Here is a 20,922-nt window from a genome sequence, read left to right on the forward strand (position 1 = left end):
ATATATATATATATTTATTTTTTACCTCTCCCATGTCTCCTACATATCTTTGGTTGCACATAAAGTTGGGAAATTTGGAAGCTTCGTGCCACTGATTAGAGGTCTCCGTACCCAAACTACCTGCAAGTGGATGTGGAAATCTAACCCCTCTCTACCTGAAGAGGAAAACTTGAACAATGATTAAAATCACTTGGTTTCACAGGCAATACTAACCTTGTCTACTACACTAGAACTCTTCCGAGCAGCTTTCAACATAGTCCAATTGACACCGAGACTGCAAACTACTGAAAGTTCCCCGAAGCAGGAACAAACACATGCGTTTGTTATGGAAAAAGGGGTATAAAAGAGTTTCTGGAAACAGCCATGGCATGCTGAGAACGTTATCAATGGAATCATCCCAACGCTACACTACTCAGTACTGATCTGGTAAGCTCTTTCCTTTGCCCTCCCCACCCCAACCCTTCCATGCTTCAATAACAAAGTCACCTGGAAGCAGACTCAGAGAAAACAGAGTTCCTGCGCTCCTGTCCAGTAGTCAAACTTGGATAAATATGAGTGAATTACAGGATCTACTGTTAGGGTTTTTCCCAGGAATACAAAATGCAAGCACCGTAGAGCATACTGGCCTTGAAATTACATTACACTACATTTCCCTGATGATCTCCACAGCTTAAAAACGCTTTTGGGGCCACACTGAAAGTCTAAAAACTAACTTGCAATAGTAAGAACATTAAACATGAATAAAACTTTTAATTATGAATGCATGATGAGCATGAACACCCACATAACATCAGAGCTGAGACTATTCCAGGAAAAAAAAAAGATCTGAATGGTGCCCTGACTGGACCCAATACCCGTGAAACCATCCAGTGGGTGAGGACATCAAACGGAGTGTCTCGAGATCACCTCTGCAGCAGTCAGAAGCCCCATAAAGAGAGAAGAAAAGGCAATGCAACATAAGCTGCTTGGAGGCAGCACCGTCTCTTGATATCCAATTGGGAATATTCAGCACAGATCCAAACCAGGGAACGCCGGCAGCGCTGCGAGCATGTGGCTTACCCTGTATGAAGAGCAGCGTGGATACACACGTTAACTGCTTAAAACTGCTCAACAAATGAGCATTTTTATCCAGGAAATGTCCTGCTGGATACAGGCATTGGGCTGCAAAAACTGTTGCTGGGCTCCATCTGGAAGCCTGAAGTTTTCCATCTCTCTAAAACTGAAGCTACATGTGATCCTTTAAAGGAAACCTGCCCTGGCCACTCTCATCAGGTGGTTAAATGCCAGGCAGAAAAGGCAAACTGAGATGAAGTAAGTGGCTCCTTCTACAGCTTTAAGCTATGAGAAGTCAGTCGTTTTCATTGGCAAAGTTATCACAGAAACTTTCTGTCTGAACACTGGACATGGACTGAATTAACAGTAATTCAAAGGAACACCCTCATGATTTGCCAGGATCAACAGAGCTTGGTTTCCAAGGGGCTGAAAACATGGAATGTGCAAATCAATGCGTAGAAAACAACATGCATGGGATGTGACAAGACTAGAAGTAAATCCACCCCTCCCCTCCTCTCACTGGATTCAGATTTTCTGGCATAACTACCATTGCCAGCAATGAATGTGCCAAAACCACCAATGACTTACATCAATCACCATAAGTAGGAACATCTGTCAATAGCACCTCCATACTTAGGGAAAACTAAGCCCCACTTCAAATAACCAGGCCTAGGTGAGCAAGGATCTCTAGCTTTTGAGAATCACCCAGAGGAGCATCAGCAGATTTGACCCAGAGACACTACATCTGGTGCCACCACCCACAACAGGAAAGCTTTTTTTTTTTTTCTCTTTTAAATCTGTCTCAGCTCTGGTTCCAGAATTTAAATGCAGATATACAAAACATATATTTTAATGCTTCTTAATCAGCAAGAAACCGCAAATACATCTTTTACTACAACTAGATAATAGAATTTCAGCTAAGGCTATACTGTAGCTTCTGAGTCTTCATCTGAACTCCGGCAGTTACTGCTTTTCCTGAAGCCTTTCCATGTGTAACCCATGAAGGTTGGGCTGATGGGCAGGAAGCTGAAACACCTGTATTTCTTAATGAAGTTCATGCCAAAAGGCAAATCGTATGTTTCCATGCCATCCAGTGACTTGCTTCCTTTACCAACCCCTTTCTTCCATTTCTGTATTCCCCTTTCTTCAGGGCTTCCTGGAAGTCAAAAGGGGGAAAAAATACATACATAAGTACCTTCATTTAAACACATATAGAACAGTGGTTAAGAGAAGAAAGAAGACCCCAAGTGTCAGACACCGTGGTCAGCAAAGCAGTGGAATGATCTTCCAGACTCCTCAAAGAGGCAGGAAGAGAGGGAAAGAATGGCTGTTATCTGGTTTATTTTGCAACTGGAAGTCAAGGCAAATTTTTCCTCTCCAATGAATGGAAGCAGGTTTGGATCTTTAAAGTATTTGAAGCAACGGTCTCCTGAAGATGACTACTCTGGGTTGATTTTTATCAGCTATTTCATGTTTAGTACAATGGAGACCTTAACCAAGTGTCCTCAAGGAAACTGAGGCACGTGGGTGGTAAGCAGTCTGCTTGAGGCGTTGAACAAGTCAACAACTAAAGCAGTACCCTCTTTCCTCAGCTCCTGCCTCCATGGAACGCTGTGCTACCTCCATGCACAAAGGCAGATGTTATCCCAAGTAAAATGACTGACCTGGAATTGTGTTATCCAAGATAAACGCCACGCAGCCACCGACAAACATGGCTGTAGTGAGGAGGACGTTTAGGACCTGATCGATGCCTGCTATGCCTACAAGAACAGGGTAAACCCACTTAGAATCCCATCTTTTTATCACACATATACATGTCCTACTGACATACATGAAGGCAAAACTTCCTACTGAGTTCACCGAGGGATTTGCTCAAGTAGGATCCTTAAAACCACCTGGGAATAGATGCAGAAGAACCTTCACCTAATGTACTCCACCACAGGGACCCCTTCTTTCCCAAAGTGTAACTCCAGGAGCTTTCATTGCTTATACAAATGTCATGAAATGCCCTTTTAGCTTCTACTGTAGACAACTGCTTCATTTAAACTGAATGGAAAACTACAAATTGGAAAAAGGAGAAATGTTCATAACGTAAAATCCTGTGGATTTAAGTAATTCCTTCTATAAACCTTCCCTTTTGGAAAGGGCAAGACTTCAGAGAAGAACACTGCATTAATATATCATCACCTAACTCTGCCTGAATGATCGACATTTCTGAACAACTTGAAACAGGTCAGACATGCTCTTATAGCTGATTGTGACAGATATAAAAAGTTAGTTAATATTTCCCTTAAAAATCAACCCCAAACACGTGTCTGCATTGACACAAAATGTCAAAACCCAAACAAATTCCCAACCTCCAAGCTCCACCTTGGGCTTTCCCCTTATTCTTTTAACACCATTTACAACTCAGCGTCATCCTTTCAGTCTTTCTTCCAGTCCAACTGGTGATTGACTTCTTCCATTGCTCTATAGTCATACCCAAAGAACCTTTGGATGCATCCCATGGAAACACCCAGTTCAGGTCTCAGCATCCCAATTAATCCTGCTCTGAACATAACCCCCTTCTTATCTGGAGCTTTTATCATCTCCATGATACTCTGTTTTTTCTCTTATTTACCCTTTAGATTCCCTTGTACTCTTATGTACTTCACATAGGAGTACAAGGTAAAAGTAAGCTTCACGTAAATGAGCAGACACACATACCTGTGACCAGTGGATTTTGTTTGAGATAGCTTGGAAGGACAAGTCCAAAGAAAATGGAAAATCCAAGGACAAACAAGTTCCGAGAAGAATTTAAGTCGATGAACTGGAGGTTAGACAGACCCACGGCTGTGATCATCCCTAAGGAAATAAAACAAGGCCCAGCTTTTAGATAGCCTTACTCATCAAAAGCAGGTGGCAACATACAAAGAGAACAGCACTGAAGTAAAGATCTGGCCAGGCAGTACACGGAGGAGCAAAAAACATACGTTACCAAAGAGAGTGCAGAAGAGGGCACCGAGCACGGGGTCAGGCAGCGATGCAAAGAGAGCGCTGAACTTGCCAACCATCCCAAGCAGGAGCATGAAGGCTGCTCCATACTGAATCACCCTGCGACTTCCAACCTGCAGGAGAACAAAAGGGAAGGGACACAGGAAGAAGTCTACATTTAGTCCAGTTTGATGCCTTTTTATTCTTCTTTTCTGCGCGTCAAGCTTCCTGGATGTGTTATAACACAGGCTGCAGAGCATTGGCAAATGTCTTGGAGGGCTCAACAGAAACATGGCTGCTTTCCAGTCATAACATAACTTTGTTTGATTTTGTTTTCTCTAGCACCAAGTCATCTTTAAAACCATCTGTAACCGCTATAGCCACTGTTACCACGAAATGTGGTGCAGACCCATAAAGAAAACAAACAGATCATAACTAGGAGATGGCAAACATCCATTATAATGCAAATGAAGAGAAGAAGAACACATCCATGTGATGCTGCCCTTTCACACAAGAACGTAGGAATTAGTTACCTGCCACAGAAGTCTGACCTGCATGCAGGCTTTCTAGACAGAGATTATCAACTGATTTTGTAACATCCCTCTTTGAGATCAGTAAGTGAATTTGCTTCACATGCAAATCACAGTTGTGTTAATGCTGTGAAACCAAATGCCTACACTTCCCATTTTTGCTTTAAGCATCCAAACTTAGCAGCATTTCTCTGGCACAGAGTTGTAGTGGTCACTGATAAACCTGAATGGCTGATATTTTCATAGTATGAAATGGCCTCAGGCTTCCAGTAACTTAAGAGGGCCTACAGGAAACCTGGAGAGGGGTTTTGGCCAAGGGCCTGTAGGGACACGCCAAGGGGAATGGCTTTAACCTGCCAGAGGGGAGACTGAGATGAGCTCTTAGGCAGAAGCTCTTCCCTGTGAGGGTGCTGAGGCGCTGGCACAGGGTGCCCAGAGAAGCTGTGGCTGCCCCATCCCTGGCAGTGTTCAAGGCCAGGTTGGACACAGGGGCTTGGAGCAAGCTGCTCCAGTGGAAGGGGTCCCTGCCCGTGGCAGGGGTTGGAACTGGATGAGCTTTAAGGTCGTTTCCAACCCAATCTGTTCTATAATTAACAAATTTGTATGTACTTCTCTTAATACATTTTAACAGGAGACCTACAAAGGGCTTTGCTAGAAATCACCTTACCAGTGTAACAGGTTGGTTTGGTTTTGTCCCTGGGGCACCTCTTATGAATTACAGAATCCCAGCCTGGTTTGGGTTGGAAGGGACCTTAAAGCTCCTCCAGCTCCAACCCCTGCCATGGGCAGGGACACCTTCCACTAGAGCAGCTTGCTCCAAGCCCCTGTGTCCAACCTGGCCTTGAGCACTGCCAGGGATGGGGCATTCACCATCAATTCACAATTTAATCATCAGGTGAGATATGTTTACCTACACACAGAAGCTATGCCAGTAAATCAGGGTCTTCACTAGAAGAACAACAGAAATGAGCTTGCACCTTTCTCTGCTTCATACACAGATATTAATTTCCTTCGGACCACCAGCATCTTGCTCTAAAATTATCCTCCTGCCTGAAACAGGCAGATTCTTTACAGCATATGAGGACAGGCTGAGGAAGTTGGGGCTGTTCAGTCTGGAGAAGAGAAGGCTGGAGGAGACCTCAGAGCAGCCTTCCAGTATCTGAAGGGGGCCTATAGGAACGCTGGGGAGGGACTTTTCATTAGGGACTGTAGTGACAGGACAAGGGGTAACGGGTTAAAACTTAAACAGGGGAAGTTTAGATTGGATCTAAGGAGGAAATTCTTTCCTGTGAGGGTGCTGAGGCACTGGAATGGGTTGCCCAGGGAGGTTTGAATGCTCCATCCCTGGCAGTGTTCAAGACCAGGTTGGACGAGGCCTTGGGTGAGATGGTTTAGTGTGAGGTGTCCCTGCCCACGGCAGGGGGGTTGGAACTGGATGATCTTAAGGTCCTTTCCAACCCTGACTATTCTATGATTCTGTGATTCACATGACAATGCCATATATTTATTCAAATGCTGAACCACTACAAGGCAAACAAATTAAGCTCCTTCTGAAAGCGACGCAAAGCATCCTGGTGAGCATTTCGCTCAAACAATGTATTTATTCCCAGACTATGTATTTATTCCTGTGGACACACTTTGGAGCGCGTGATATGGTAGCTGGTACCTTACCTGAGTATCCATCTCATCACCAACACTTTGGCATAACCTACCTAGGCTTTTGCCCCAGGTAATCAGACTTAATTGATTCTCCTCTCATCAAATAAAACTCAGTCACAGCCTAACTCAAAGACTCTGCACTATTTACATTCAGCTGAAGCCTCCAATTTAAATTCTAAGTGTAATCATATACTAATTTCAAGGGAGGGAAATGCTTTCCCAACTGTTGCACTGGCCTCACGGGATCACCAGGACTCTCTACTCACTTAAGGTTTCCTCTCCCAAACCAACAGCAGAGTATCCACATGCCAAACATCTATTTTGATGTAAATTGAACAGTATGAGGCTTTTAGGAACGAGTATGCAGACAGGAAAACAAGACAAAACACTGGAGCAGAGCCATCCAGCTGTGCCATTCTGGATAAGGCATATTCACTCTCCATCATGTGCTCCGAACAGAGCAGACTGTAGTTAACTCTGTTCTCTGGAACAGCTGCCAGTTTAACATTCATTTTCCATTGTTCCAAAGCAAAACGTACACGTGTTGCTGTGGACTGTGAATAACTAAGTGCTGTTAATTCATATCCACTCCTATGAAATAACAGCAGAGAGGAAGCAGAAGAGAATAAACCTTTATTTCAGGGTTTTTCTAAGTGAAATTTCATCTAGGAAATTTCCATCACCAATGGAATGAAGCCTGACACAGTCAGCAGATGGTGCTGTTACCATCTAGATTCCACGCTAAACCCGAAGAGCATCAGCCTTTGTGCAAGAGAAAAACATGGCTGAAGAGAAATTCATCCTCTTTAGTGGATTTAGTCAGCGGGATGCGTTATTGTCAGATATGTTTTCTATCTTGCACACATGAAGATTTACAGCGTCCCAGTGAAACATGCAACAAGATGTACCTATCTGCAATATAAATTACTCTTAATGATCCTACTAATGGTTTCCAAACAAGGTTAAGTTAACAACATCAAGCAGATCTGCCTGCAGTCCAAGGTCTCCCAGTTCAGCAAAGCATTCAAGCACACATCCAGTCCCACATGGGAACAAAGGAACTCAAATGCTTAGATATTTTGCTGAGTATCACCCCAAATATATGTAATTCCCTAAGAATGCTCAGGGCCTTAAAACCTTATCATGATGGGAACAAATACCGAGCGTGCATTTAACTTCGCCGTTACCTTCACTGTAGCTCGTGTTCTAGCTGTGTCAGCATAGATAAATCATAGAATCATGGAATGGTTTGGGTTGAAGGAACCTTAAAGCTCACCCAGCTCCAACCCCTGCCACGGGCAGGGACACCTTCCACTGGAGCAGCTTGCTCCAAGCCCCTGTGTCCAACCTGGCCTTGAACACTGCCAGGGATGGGGCAGCCACAGCTTCTCTGGGCACCCTGTGCCAGCGCCTCAGCACCCTCACAGGGAAGAGCTTCTGCCTAAGAGCTCATCTCAGTCTCCCCTCGGGCAGGTTAAAGCCATTCCCCTTGGCCTGTCCCTACAGGCCCTTGTCCCAAGCCCCTCTCCAGGTTTCCTGCAGCCCCTTCAGGCACTGAAGCTGCTCTCAGGTCTCCCCTTCAGGAGCCTTCTCTTCTCCAGGCTAACCCAGCCCAGCTCTCTCAGCCTGGCTCCAGAGCAGAGCTGCTCCAGCCCTCGCAGCATCTCCATGGCCTCCTTTGGACTTGCTCTAACAGGTTCCAGTAAAAAACAAGGACCTCAAGTGTTCAAGTGAGACATTAACCCCAGTCCGTACCCCAGTGATGCTTTCAGAATCAAGACATCCCAAAGAATAGCAATTTCTATACAGTTGGCCATGTTCAGGTAAACTCAGAACACTGTGAAGTTTTTCTGAACCAAGCCCTAAATGGTATGGTTTCTTGGAAGAGGATCATGCTGTGAAACATGAAAATGGCACGAGCCACCCACCAGAGGAGATAAAACTACATCGCAGAGTAACCAAGGTAAAGCACATACCTTTGTGATGCCCAAGACACCAATGTTAGGGCTGGAAGAAGTTGATCCGTTCCCTGTCCCAAACACTCCATCCAGAACACAGGAGAGACCCTCAATAAAAATCCCTCTGTAAATCAAAACCAGGGAAAAATAAAAGAGAGTCAAACTTGCATGAGGGCAGACTCACTTCAGATGGTGCTTGACATCTGCGTGGGGAGCCTGCTAAGGTGCCTGTCCCATATGAGTTATGATAATTCACATTTCAAGCTCCAACACACCTGGAAACCCAACTTGAGTCCTGTTTTCTATCCCTTAGGTACCCACCTTCTGAAACTGAGGGAATTAATGCAAGTCAATCCCAGAGCTGCTCTTTACTTCTAGAGCTGCACTTCAGGTGAATGTGACAGGCTCCCCTGATTCCAGATCTGATTTAGGAGTTCTGTCCCTGTAGAACCTGTGCTATAAGCATCCACAGACTCCAGCAAGCATAGGAGTAGGTCTCCAAGGCTACATTTGCATTATTCCAAGGAGTAAAAACCCGTAACAGTAGCTGAAGACACTGAAAAATACTTCCTTTTTTTGTTGACATACCTGTTTATTGCATGAATAGGTGGAGGAGGAGCACAGGACAACCTGGCACAGGCATAGTAATCTCCTATTGATTCAATAATGCTGGCAACAACGGCGCTGAGCATTCCTATTACTCCAGCAGCTGAAATTGTTGGCAGTCCCCACTGAACTGTGAAGGAAAGAAAACTGAAATCTCTTGGGCCACAGAAAACAATTCAGGTTATCAAAACAGGCAGCAGCTTCATAGGATCATAGAATTATTTAGGCTGGAAAGCACCTTTAAGAGCATAGAATCACAGAATGGTTTGGGTCAGAAAGGACCTAAAAACCTCATCCAGTTCCAACCCCCTGCTATGGCAGGGATGCCTTACACTAGACCATGTTGCCCAAGGCTCTATCCAGCCTGGCTTTGAACACTGTCAGGGATGGGGCATTCACCATATGGGTGGGCAACCTCTGCCAGGGCCTCACCACCCTCACAGGGAAGAGCTTCTGCCTTATCTCCAACCTGAACTCCCCTGTTTCAGTCTGAACCCATCACCCCTTGTCCTATCCCTACAGTCCCTAATTTAGAGCCCCTCTCCAGCATCCTTGTAGCCCCCTTCAGACACTGGAAGCTGCTCTGAGGTCTCCACGCAGCTTCTCTTCTCCAGGCTGAACAGCCCCGGTGTTCTCAGCCTGTCTTCCTCTGGGATCACTGAGTCCAACCATTCCCAGCACTGCCAAGGCCACCACTAACCCATGGGACTGAGGCCTCGTCTCCACGCTGTGTGAACACTTGCACGGAGGGTGACTGCAGCCCTGCCCTGGGCAGCCTGTTCCAATGCCTGAGCACCCTCTGGGCAAGGAATTGTTCCTCAGCTCCATCTAAACCTGCCCTGGGGCAGCTTGAGGCCGTTTCCTCTTGTCCCATCCCTTGTTCCTTGGGAGCAGAGCCCAGCCCCCTCCAGGCTCCATCCTCCTGTCAGGCACTTGTAGGGAGCCATCAGGTCCCCCCTGAGCCTTCTCTTCCCCAGACTGAACCCCCCAGGTCCCTCAGCTGTTCCCCATCACCCCTGTGCTCCAGGCCCTGCACCAGCTCCGGTGCCCTTCTCTGGCCCCACTCCAGCACCTCAATGTCTCTCTTGTAGTGTGGGGCTCAGAACTGAACACAGGATTCGAGGTGCAGCCTCACCAGTGTCCAGTGCAGGGAGGCAATCACTGCCTTGGCCCTGCTGGCCACAATTCCATTATTCATCTTTAATGGAATCAACAAACTCCCTCCACAGTAACACAGTCTGGCAAGTTGAAATAGATGAAAAAAGCAAAGGAAAAACCATCCAAGCAACTGCTTTGATCATGCTTGGAAAAAACCCAAAGAAAACCCCAAACCCCACCAAAACAATTCCGTGTTCAGAAGGAAGGAATCTGAACTCCTGCTTGTGAGAAAACAGTTGTGATCAGTGAGGCAAATGCCACTTAATTATTATTGCTCTAAAAACCTCAGTCTTTGGTTACAAGTTCAGTCTACCCAAGAGAATGGCCAACAACCAACAACCAACTACGCTCACTGCACCCACACCTTCCGAGTCCACCCTTTGGTAGAAAAGCAAATCAGATTAATTTAAGCCTGTAGAACAGCTTGGCAGGTTTTCCACAGCAATTGCCTTGATGCTTTTATCTCTTTGAAATAGATGAGCCTCTTGCAAACAAAAGGAACTTTAAGTCACACAAACTGTGAATGAATAAGGCTTCACAAATGAGAAAGGTCTAATCAGGGTGGAGAAGTTTTCCTCCTCTTCTTTCCCAAAAGCTTCTATTAAACAGCCTGCAAGTACTGCTTTAGAAGTGGTTGCTTTTAAGAACTAATCAGAACCAAAGCACAGGGAAAACCACAAGGAAGCTGCCTCATTACAACCTAATGGGATTCCTAACTATTTCTATTCTTCTGTTCTGGTAGAGTATTATTCTATTATTACCCCATTAATTTTGGAGCAGAGCAAGGGGGAACCCAGTTGTGCAACTCCACCTCATGCCATAACAAACAGCCTTTAACAGGTTTAAGCTGAGAGGTGGCCAGCAAAAGGATATAAACAGCCAAGGTGGTGTGAAAAGCATTCTGTGTTCTCTTGCCCTTTGATAAGCATTGACTGGCATTCTCTGACTCGCCCACTGGCCCAATTCCAGGGCTGCTTCTGCAAGTCAGGACGGTTTTATGTAGTTGGTAATGGTTGTGCTCATTCAAGGATGGGTGTGTTTGGGGCAGGGAAGTGCACTGAGCTGTACACAACTCCACGCACTAATGATTCTTTAGATGGTGAGAATCAATGAGTTAGTTCAGGAGCTCTACAGGAGTTGTAAGAACCTGTCCTTATCATCATATAACTTAACAGCAGCTGACCACAGGATTGACAAGTACACATAAATCAACCATGCCCTGAAAATCCCAGCCTGGTTTGTGCTGGAAGACACCTTAAAGCTCATCCAGCTGCAACCCCTGCCACGGGCAGGGACACCTTCCACTAGAGCAGCTTGCTCCAAGCCCCTGTGTCCAACCTGGCCTTGCACACTGCCAGGGATGGGGCAGCCACAGCTTCTCTGGGCACCCTGTGCCAGCGCCTCAGCACCCTCACAGGGAAGAGCTTCTGCCTAAGAGCTCATCTCAGTCTCCCCTCAGGCAGGTTAAAGCCATTCCCCTTGGCCTGTCCCTATATTCCAAAGCCCCTCTCCAGCTTTCCTGCAGCCCCTTTAGGCACTGGAGCTGCTCTCAGGTCTCCCCTTCAGGAGCCTTCTCTTCTCCAGGCTGACCCAGCCCAGCTCTCTCAGACTGGCTCCAGAGCAGAGCTGCTCCAGCCCTCGCAGCATCTCCTTGGCCTCCTTTGGACTTGCTCCAGCAGCTCCACATCCCTCTTGTGTTGTTGCCCCAGAGCTGGATCTAGACTGCGGGGGGGGGGGGGGGGGTGAAATCTCACCAGAGCTGTGTAGAGGGAGAGTCACCTCCCTCCATGTTATATGTGCAGTCACACTATGTTATTAGAAGTCAGGAGTGACCTAGATAAACCCTGCAAATGCCTTCTACACATTCAGAAACTCAGCCTTTCTTGGGCAAGACCTTAAATTATCAGATTAAAGAGGAAAACATACAAAAGAACATCATCCCCACCTACGATGCCTTTAGATTAGTGCACGTCGAAGTGCATCAGAACATGGAAGTGAGAGGAAAAGAGCAATGCTTCTGAAAACAACAGGAATGATTCCCACGGGCATATTATTAGCAAGCCAGCTCTGAATCCCAGACATACTTACAAGGATAAGGAACCTTGAACCACGGAGCTACCAACAGCACTCCCCGGCGTGCGTCTGTGCGAGCGTAGAAGCCGTACTTGGAGCTGTCAGGGGGAAAGACGTCTGTCACAGTGAAGATGAAGCAAAGCAACCACGACACCAAAATAGCTAAGATAATCTGTCAAAGAGAAGGGGGAAAAAAGGAGCTGTTTACTATCACTGGCAATATTCATCAACAGCAAACAGCTCCTGCAGAGAGTATCTATTACACACATACCCCAGTATGCTCTTAAGTGATATTTAAGTCTGAACAAGCAGCTAATCCTGTAACAGATCCATGAGTGGTTCCCCCTGCCCCTAACAAAGGTGCTGTTACAAAAGCTTTCAAATCAGAGCAAGCCTCCTCTCTTTGCTAACAAATGGGAAAGCCTCCAAATGGGCACTTAAACAAGCCAGTGAATTAGGCTCAATTTTACCAGAGAACTAAAGAGAAGCCTTTCACATGGGGCACCATGTCTTGCTTTCATAAAACTAGAAGATAATGATCTCACCATCCCTTTTTGGAGGGCTCAGTTCAGGCTTTCACTGCATGCATAAACATACTTTTCTTCTCTATCCCCTTCCCTCCCCTCTTCATCACTTCAATGATTCCCCTTCACCTTCATCACTTCAATGACTCTTCATGAGGGTCAGAGACCAGAACAGGATCTGCAAGACTACAGCAAGAGGCTATTTCCTGTGACAAAACACAGTATCACGGAGTATTTTAGGTTGGATCTTAAAGCTCATCCAGTTCCAACCCCTACCACAGGCAGGGACACCTTCCACCAGAACAGGATACTCCAAGCCCTGGGCTACCAGGCCTTGAACACAGCCAGGGATGGAGCACTGACGTTAATGAGACATCTATATAAATAAATACATTAAATCTATAGATATAAATGAACCATTCAGTTAACTTTCTCATAAGTCCACTTAAGCTTTCCTCTCACCTTTATGATTTTATTGCTACGAGAAAATCAAGAACCCACCCCAAACACAAAGCAGTTTCTTTTGCCAACTGAAGACCAAGTTCAGCTACTCACAGGGAACATCTTGAAGAGCTGCAGCCTGTATGCTGTCCATCCCTTCTTGGATTTGTAAATGGGTAAAGGAAACTTGACATTTCTGGCATATTGAGAAAACAACAATACTAGGAAAATAGTCCTGAGAAAAAGAGGAGAAGGAGGGTGGGACAGGAGAGACACATCATTAGCACCGATGTATTCAGTATCCTTCTGAGCACAAACCTGTTCAGGCTCTTCAGACACCTGAAATTCAGCACAAAGCATCCCAAGATGATACATTTTAAATAGACCATTATTCCACAAAAGCCAAACCAATGTAATTTGTATCCTAAAGTGCTGCAAAACTAGCCAGCAGCAAACAAGGAAATGAAGCAACTAAAGATCTTCACAGCAAAGAGCTACGCTGTGCTTCTGCCTTCTTTCGACTCAAACTGTGTGGCCAGATTTGCTCCTCATATGAAGCCCAAAGGTTCCTGCTCCAAATGGGAAGAACCTGGAAAACTGGAGGCCAGTGGAAAAGAATTTCTACGCTTCCAACAGTTGCATAAAGCTCCAAAGCACTTGAAAACCTCCTGTCAAGGGAAATTCTCTTCAGTTCTGAATAATCCCCATTTCTTATTTTGTATACACATATTTCACTAAGCAGCTGTAAATTAAGCAGAATCGAGCCCCAAACCCCAAGAATCCATTCAACTGCAGCTGAGTAACCCAATTCATTACAGCTTTTAGAAGCCTCAAGTATCGTGCATTCCCCCCCATATCAAAACTAAGCTCCTCTACGTGTTAACAATTAATTCAACTCTACAGCTAAAATAAGTACCCACTGCAATGAAAACTACAAGCCCAGGGAAGGTTGCTCAATTCTGAAGCAGCCAAACCCCAGTTCTGCTATAAAAAGGCCACACAAAGAGTCAAACTGTCTGAAGCAGCAGAGCTGTTCTGAAATCTGAGATTAAGTTTTTATCAGCTGACTTAAAAAGAAGAAGGAGGTGGATGCTAAACCTCCCTTTTCTGCCCCAGATCAGGTTCAGACTGTAAGAAACAAACCCAGCTTTATTCTCCCTCAGGCTCCAGGAACAAAGAGCTCAGCAGAAGGGTGGCATTTATAACCCTGACTCAAGTGATAAAGGCACCTTTTCCTTGCATTCAGGGAACATTCTGGCATCCCTCCCAAAGTCCATTATGGGAAGATGGGCTCCACGCCCTGACAGCAGCCCTGAGGACTGGGGGGGATGTATATTGATTTATTTAGTACAGAGTTGTAAGGAATGTAATAATATTACGTTATTTTATCATAGAATGGTTTGGATTGAAGGGAGTTTAAAGCTCATCCAGTTCCAACCCCCTGCCACGGGCAGTGACACCTTCCACTGGACCAGGTTGATCAAATAGAGTGGGAAATAATCATTTAAATAATAAATGGAAGTATTTTCAATCCTATTATCTTGGCTACAAACAAGGGGGGTGTGTGTGTGTGTGTGTGTGTGTGTGAAACATCAGATCCTGAAATTCCCAAACAAACAGGTCTGTTCAGCAGAGATCCAGGCAAAGCCCGATTCAGGAACAACTTCCCTCTCCGCACATCATGATGTGATGTGCTTTAGGGATGAAATTACTTCAGCTTGGCACCTGCAAGAACAAGCAAGGCCAGAGAACTGTTTGGGAACCCGAGAGTCATGTCAAAGAGCATCTGCAGCTAATAGAGGAGAGCAGCCCTGACACGGGGATGGTTCTGCTACAGCAGATAGCAACACAGCATTTTTATCTCTGCAGAGCAGTCAAGACAATTTCAAGTGCCACATCTTGTAGAAATCAAGTTACTTTTGAGTGGCTCTAGGTGGCCGTGGAGTTATTCTGAACACTCTAAGTGCACATTTGTGTGTGACAGAAGCCAGAATCACTTATTGACTGGGTCATATTTCCATCCTGTTCCAAAATGGATGTATTTTTTCCATCTGAAAAACGTCAGCTTTAATTACACGTTTCCATGTCCAATCCACCAAAGGTCTGGTTGATTGATTTAACATGAGGCCCAACTTGCACGGAATTTGTTTGATAGGAAAAGAAAATGTTTCTTTGGGTCAGCTGCTTAACAGAATAGAGTTACAAAAACATTCATGATGCTGACATGCAAGAGAAAAGAGAATTAAAGAGCCCTTCTAATCATAGGCTGCACTTATAGCATATTTTACACGTTCAAAGCACTGTGCAAACAGATTTGTCAGACCAGAACCTGATCTCATCAAGTCATTCCTTCTGCTTCCAGAGCCAGCACAAAGTTGGTCACTATACACTGAATATAGCAACTGCTTCAGCCAACTTCCTTCTCCCTAAAAGGTGGTTTCCCTCCTTATTTGACTCAAATAGCAGCTCACAGGAAGCTTTTGTCTTCTCCTCATCTCATTCTTCTCAGTTATTCCCTTTCATAACACTAATCTTAATTCTTTAATCTCCCTGACATCTATACCTACAGAAGCACGTGCATCATGCCCTAAATTCACTCTAAGAGCCCTTTTGTCTACTAAAGAGAAATCTCTCTTCTTAGGCTTCCTGGACTGATGGTGATCATAGAAATAGATGTGCTCTGCCATCATACACACTTCTCTTGGCTATAGATAAGCAAACCAGAATAAGGACAAATGGGCCATGACTACTGATGGCATTTGCTTGCTGCTGCTGAACAAGAAACATTCACAATAGCAGCATAAAAATAGAAATACAGATCGGTCACTAACCTCCCTGGTGCTTTGCTGAATGGTCTTTTCTCTAGCACTGGATCAGACCCAGCCAAGGGCTCCCAGAACTATTGTTTTATAAACCTCACTGACTTAACACCTCACTTTCAGCTATTTTCCTTTCCTACCTCCTCAAGATGCTGCTGTCCTTTCTCCCACTTTGCCAGCTGACACTATCCAGACCCCCATGGATTCCTCCACACAGGATTTCTCCATGCTGGGATCACTGCAACGCTACCTCGGGCAGCTGAGCTGTTCCCTAGCACTCCAGGATTCCTGCATGACAACTTCCCAAGAGGGACCTAAGCCAAGAAGCCCCAGGAGTACTTACAGCATAGCAATACCCCAGTGTTTGCCTGCTCTTTCTCCAGCAGCTTGGAAACCAGAGAGGCCGATGAGAGCAACAGTGGGTGTGATGGTCAGAGGTCCAATGTATCGTAACAGGGCGCCAGGAAGGCCGAGCAAACCGATCACCACTTCTATCAGGGAGGACATGATAATAGCACCTTGGATCTGAACACACAAGAAGGGCAAAGAGACAGCTCAGTCACATCTTCCAAGCAAACCCCAATCATCTCTTTTTTTTTTGTGCTCTGGATTACAAACTGCAGTTAAAAGAATTCAGTGACACAGAAGAACTCAGCCAATTCTTTTTCGTCATAAAACAGCTCATTAGGTTTAAGTGACTTATTGCTTAAGCATAACACTTATGGTTTTCTCCACAAAACTATTACACAGCAGACCAGTGGGCCAGTCTGGTAGTTGTGTGGATAGCACATGACACTGTCAGACAGGAGACCTGGGTTCCAGGCTAACCTTTAAGCTTTCAGATCGAACCGGCAAGGGTTGCTGGCGCCACGGAGGTGATGCTCCTAGCTCCTAGGGGCAGAGTGTATGCTGCATTGTTCACAAGTGCTCCTTAGAAGCTGGGATAGAGCAGCGTTGTGGTCTCAGGAGACTGTCAGCCCTCTTGGCTGCAGGGCTCTTGGCAGGATGTAGCTATGGTTTGAACATGGGGAAGAGAGAGGGGTTGTTTTTAAATAAGAAAAAGGTTTGCAGCCCAAAGCAACGGGATGGGAGATAAATTCCATGACACACGCCTTAATTTGGACTACTCTATCTACCACTTTACGTGGGATGCCTGGGCACAACCCCCATCCTGGGCTCTGCAGAGCATGATGAGGTTCAGACTGCAGTGCTGCGAGTGGAGAAGGAGTTGGATCTATTTCAGCAAGTCTCTTGGGAGAACCAACACCTTATCAGAATAGTCTCCAACTTAAGACACTTAGGGATGAACCAGATTTGCTAGCTGCATAGTTACCTTCCATGGGACAGCCTGCTGAACAGTGACAGCAGGCAAGTGGTCTGGAAGCAGCTGAACTGCTGCCAGTGAGCACAAACTGCAAAGAGAACTCATCTCACTTGTGCGTTTGTCTGAGCATCTTTTGGAATGTGGGAACTAGCTCCTTGTATTTGCTGTCCAGCAATGAACAAGTGGAAAAGATGAAGGCTTCCAGGAAATGAGTAAAGGGATATATTCAAATGAAAAAATCACAGTGAAAGAAGAAATCATCAACTTAAAGACGAGAACACGCAGATGGTTAGGTGAGAACTTAACTGGAATTGGAGAGATCAACAGCTAAAGGCTACTCCTACATTACCTCTCGTATTCTGGGATACCAGATGTGCTCGGTGTGAAGCAGTTCTGTTGTTCCGTTTGTAACTGTTAGATCTTACAAAAAGAAGAGAAGAAAACACAGGGGTTTATTCCTCGGCCACTCTGCCATCACGTCATACAAAATAAATCTCTCCTTAAGCTGTGTCTGACAAGTGAGCCTTGATTTACACAGGATAAAAGTTCTGCAAGGCTACAAATCCAGTGGGAACGTGCTTACATTCCCCAAGAGCTAACCACTAATTTTATCCGCTGTCCCAAAGTGGAAAAAACATCATAACTTTCACAAAGAAAGGACCATTAGGGATTCCTTTCCCACTCCACTAAACAGATGAATGGAGAATTACTCAACTGCACACAAGGAATCAAGTACTCCGACGTCCCTTGTTCACCCATTCAGGTCACTCACTGCCTGATGAACTGACCCGTGGTAACAACCCCATCTGACACCTTTGGAAGGTTAAAAGGTTCAAGAGCAAGATGCAGCAAAGGCTCCTTTTGAAAAGCTGAAGTAGTGGAACAAATTGCTTTGCCATCAAAGGTTATCAGGCAGCGTTTGCTTTCAACAAGGTTTGTATAAGGATACAGGCACATTTTGGTGCACAGAAACCTCCAACACACTAAAGAACACCACACTTTGCCTCTCAGGCACTGAAACCCCCAAGCTACTGCCCACTAGAAATCTGACTCCCCAGTGAGAAACTGTGAATGCCCAAAGCTGAGTTTCTATAGGGAAAAAACAGCAGGAAAACTGATTAGATGGCCATAAGTGACTGAAAAGAGATGTATAAACATGTAAATAATACCAATATACACGATTAGAGCATCAAAAGGACCCCTAGGGAGAACTTCAGTTAGAAGCAAGCAGCTTTCTCTATACTCCTGTCTCACACTGCCCACAGCCTTAGTACTGAATAGCCATTCCCCATTAAAATAACAGAGCTATTTCCACTTCAGTTTTCTGACCTAAGTTAAAACAAAAGCCCCTTCCCAACCAGTTCTACTGCACGTCTGCACTCTGAATAAAGTCAAAACCTTTCAGGGTGATGACGGTAGCGGAGGAAAAGTTAAAATGAACACCCAAATATTGCCAAATCTTGCTCACAAAACCCTAAAGGTGTGAGTTAAACAGGTTTAAATAGTGGTCTTAAGGCAATGCTGAAGCTTCCTACTACTAAACTTAAAAGCACTTGACTGAACTCACTGTATCCTAATGCCATAAAGGAACATTTATAGGCCCTTCCTTTATCTATGTTGTTAACAAAAGAACTGTTTCATGCTACTGCTAGACTGTCTCTTGTCAGCATTTTTTGTATTATTTCCCCCCCCCCCCAATTCCACAAGGGCATTTTTAGGAATCTTATTCCACAGCACAAAAGTTTTAACATTGTTAAAGGAGAGAACGTTTCACATTCCATGCTCATTACTTCCAGTTTCTGTATCAAAAGGTTTGGCAGTCGCACTAGATGTGATCTGGGTCATTCGTCACTTAAACCTGAACAAGCATAAACGACGATTACCTGTGTTATTACACTTCCACTTCTCCAGGGACAGTATTGCTCTAGCAGGTGCTAAGAATGCAAAAGCACTCGCTTGAAACAAGGGTAACCTGGTGGAAAGGGAAAGAAGAGACACTGACATTTCTCGCTGTTACGGTCCTGTGTCAGGGTATCAGTTACAACTGGGGGTTACTCATCCTCAAAGACATCCTTTGTTGGGGGTTATTACAAATGTAATGTATGAGAGTTTCTTATTAAAAAGAACAGCCACAGAAATGACATACTCAGACGTCACAAACCCAAGACCTGACAGAAGACACTACATGCATGAAGTTAATACAACCCTATAACAGCTTATTACCAGACCCTGGCTGGGTTTGACTCAGCAGCACAAGGATACAGATGCACAGTCTGATGTAAGTACCCGCCCCAGTGCTGAACATGCAGCTTTTGCCATCCTGCCACATCAGAAAAGCTCTTTAATAGGACAGTAAGCAGTCTGCATACTCAATGCCTTCCCTCTGCATGACTTGGGAGTACAGTCACTTATACATCCATCTTTAAGTGTACGTGTAAATAACTATCAGGTTGATAAGAGCTGATTAGATGTTCCAGGTGGCTACCAACAATAAACACAAAGGCTGCAAGAATTTCAAGATGGCATTCTTCGCATTGGTGGTTACACTTCCCAAAAGATTTAAGATCTAAAGAGCATTCTACCAGCACCAACTACGTATTCATTGAATCAGCCAGAGCTTGCATAACATCACAAATACCCTGCTGTTACTTAACTCCAAAGATGCACTTTGAACTATTCTATAAATACTGTCATTAATGGGTTGCCATAAGAGTCTCTTTAACAGCAGATCTCAAACTCTTAACACATGAAACACTTAATTGCTCCTGAGGCTCTAGTTAGTGCTCCGTGTTTATGGCTGGTTTACAGCTGCAATGAAGTGCCTCAACGCCAGGGCAAACGCTAGTAAAGGAGAAAGAACTAACTGTAGTAGCTTAAGATAAAGATCAGAAAAGGCACAGAGAAGGAAAAAAAGAACTGGGGGGGGGGGAATCCTATACAAGCCGAACACAGAAAAGATCAAACCAGACGCGTGTTACTAACACTGGTTGCAAAGTTCACAGGCAGGGAGCTAAAACAGTTGTACTACCACTAGAATGGAGTTTGAGCGATGTAAAAAGCTGCCCCATCTACAACAAATGGTGAAAACTGCATTAGAAAGTCCAACTTCATCAAAGTAAAGAATAAACCAAAGCTCTCTCATTAGTGAGGAACCAGTCGGTAGCTACAAGTGAATGATTCACCTTATTTTTCAAGGTTCGTCGAGCAAAGCCAGCAAGCTGGTGCCCATGGCAAAACATGCAATACCTGCAACAAGCTGTTACTCCCCTGACCACCTACACAGTGCTCTGTCCCCCTCCTAATGATTTTGTAAATGTACATTGCAAACACATTCTCCGGTGATGAAGTCAGTTGTACCGAGACCTGGGTCCAGACTGTGAGGTCTGTAACTCATGAAATACCCTGCACACATATTGAGTCATAAGATCTTGGCAGCTGTGGCTTAGCTACTCACTCAGCCTTTATATGAGGGTGATGAATGTCCTGCAGGCTGATGAATGTGGACGATGGCACTGTCTGAGAGCTCCATCCTGAATGCCCCATCCCTGGCAGTGTTCAAGGTTGGATGGGGCTTGGAGCAAGCTGCTCTAGTGGAAGGTGTCCCTACCCATGGCAGGGGTTGGAGCTGGATGAGCTTTAAGGTCCCTTCCAACCTTCTTTAAAATCATCCAACCAAGATCAGGCTCTTTCTGAAGAAACAGTGGCAGCTTGGAACACGACTTAGGAATTCCATTTCCCATTGCTAAGCCAGGCATTCATTACTAGCTGGGTAAAGGACCACCAAGTTTATGACTGGGATATCAC

The 20,922-nt window shown here is 45.1% G+C and overlaps 2 protein-coding genes across 5 annotated transcripts in view; one reads left to right on the plus strand and one right to left on the minus strand.

Moving 5' to 3' along the window:
* The window catches only part of CDS2 (CDP-diacylglycerol synthase 2), a 165,507-nt gene that overhangs the window by 67,667 nt on the left and 76,918 nt on the right, over positions 1-20,922 (plus strand). The gene's annotated exons all lie outside the window — the stretch shown is intronic.
* The window catches only part of SLC23A2 (solute carrier family 23 member 2), a 54,123-nt gene continuing 33,931 nt past the window's right edge, over positions 731-20,922 (minus strand). For all 4 annotated transcript variants that reach the window (XM_061478991.1, XM_061478992.1, XM_061478990.1 and 1 more), the window contains exons 6-16: positions 19,002-19,090; positions 17,468-17,538; positions 16,138-16,319; positions 13,090-13,210; positions 12,026-12,182; positions 8,762-8,909; positions 8,192-8,297; positions 4,031-4,160; positions 3,760-3,897; positions 2,718-2,813; positions 731-2,209 (exon numbers count right to left, since the gene is read on the minus strand). In XM_061478991.1, coding sequence (XP_061334975.1) covers positions 1,977-2,209; positions 2,718-2,813; positions 3,760-3,897; positions 4,031-4,160; positions 8,192-8,297; positions 8,762-8,909; positions 12,026-12,182; positions 13,090-13,210; positions 16,138-16,319; positions 17,468-17,538; positions 19,002-19,090 — 1,471 coding nt within the window. In that variant the 3' untranslated portion in view covers positions 731-1,976. The remainder of the gene's footprint in view (positions 2,210-2,717; positions 2,814-3,759; positions 3,898-4,030; positions 4,161-8,191; positions 8,298-8,761; positions 8,910-12,025; positions 12,183-13,089; positions 13,211-16,137; positions 16,320-17,467; positions 17,539-19,001; positions 19,091-20,922) is intronic.

This window comes from Pezoporus flaviventris, unplaced genomic scaffold (genome assembly GCF_033815535.1).
Source record: "Pezoporus flaviventris isolate CSIRO_AGI_PZ_B2104156 unplaced genomic scaffold, CSIRO_AGI_Pfla_v1 ptg000138l, whole genome shotgun sequence".
NCBI classification, from domain to species: Eukaryota; Metazoa; Chordata; class Aves; order Psittaciformes; family Psittacidae; genus Pezoporus; species Pezoporus flaviventris.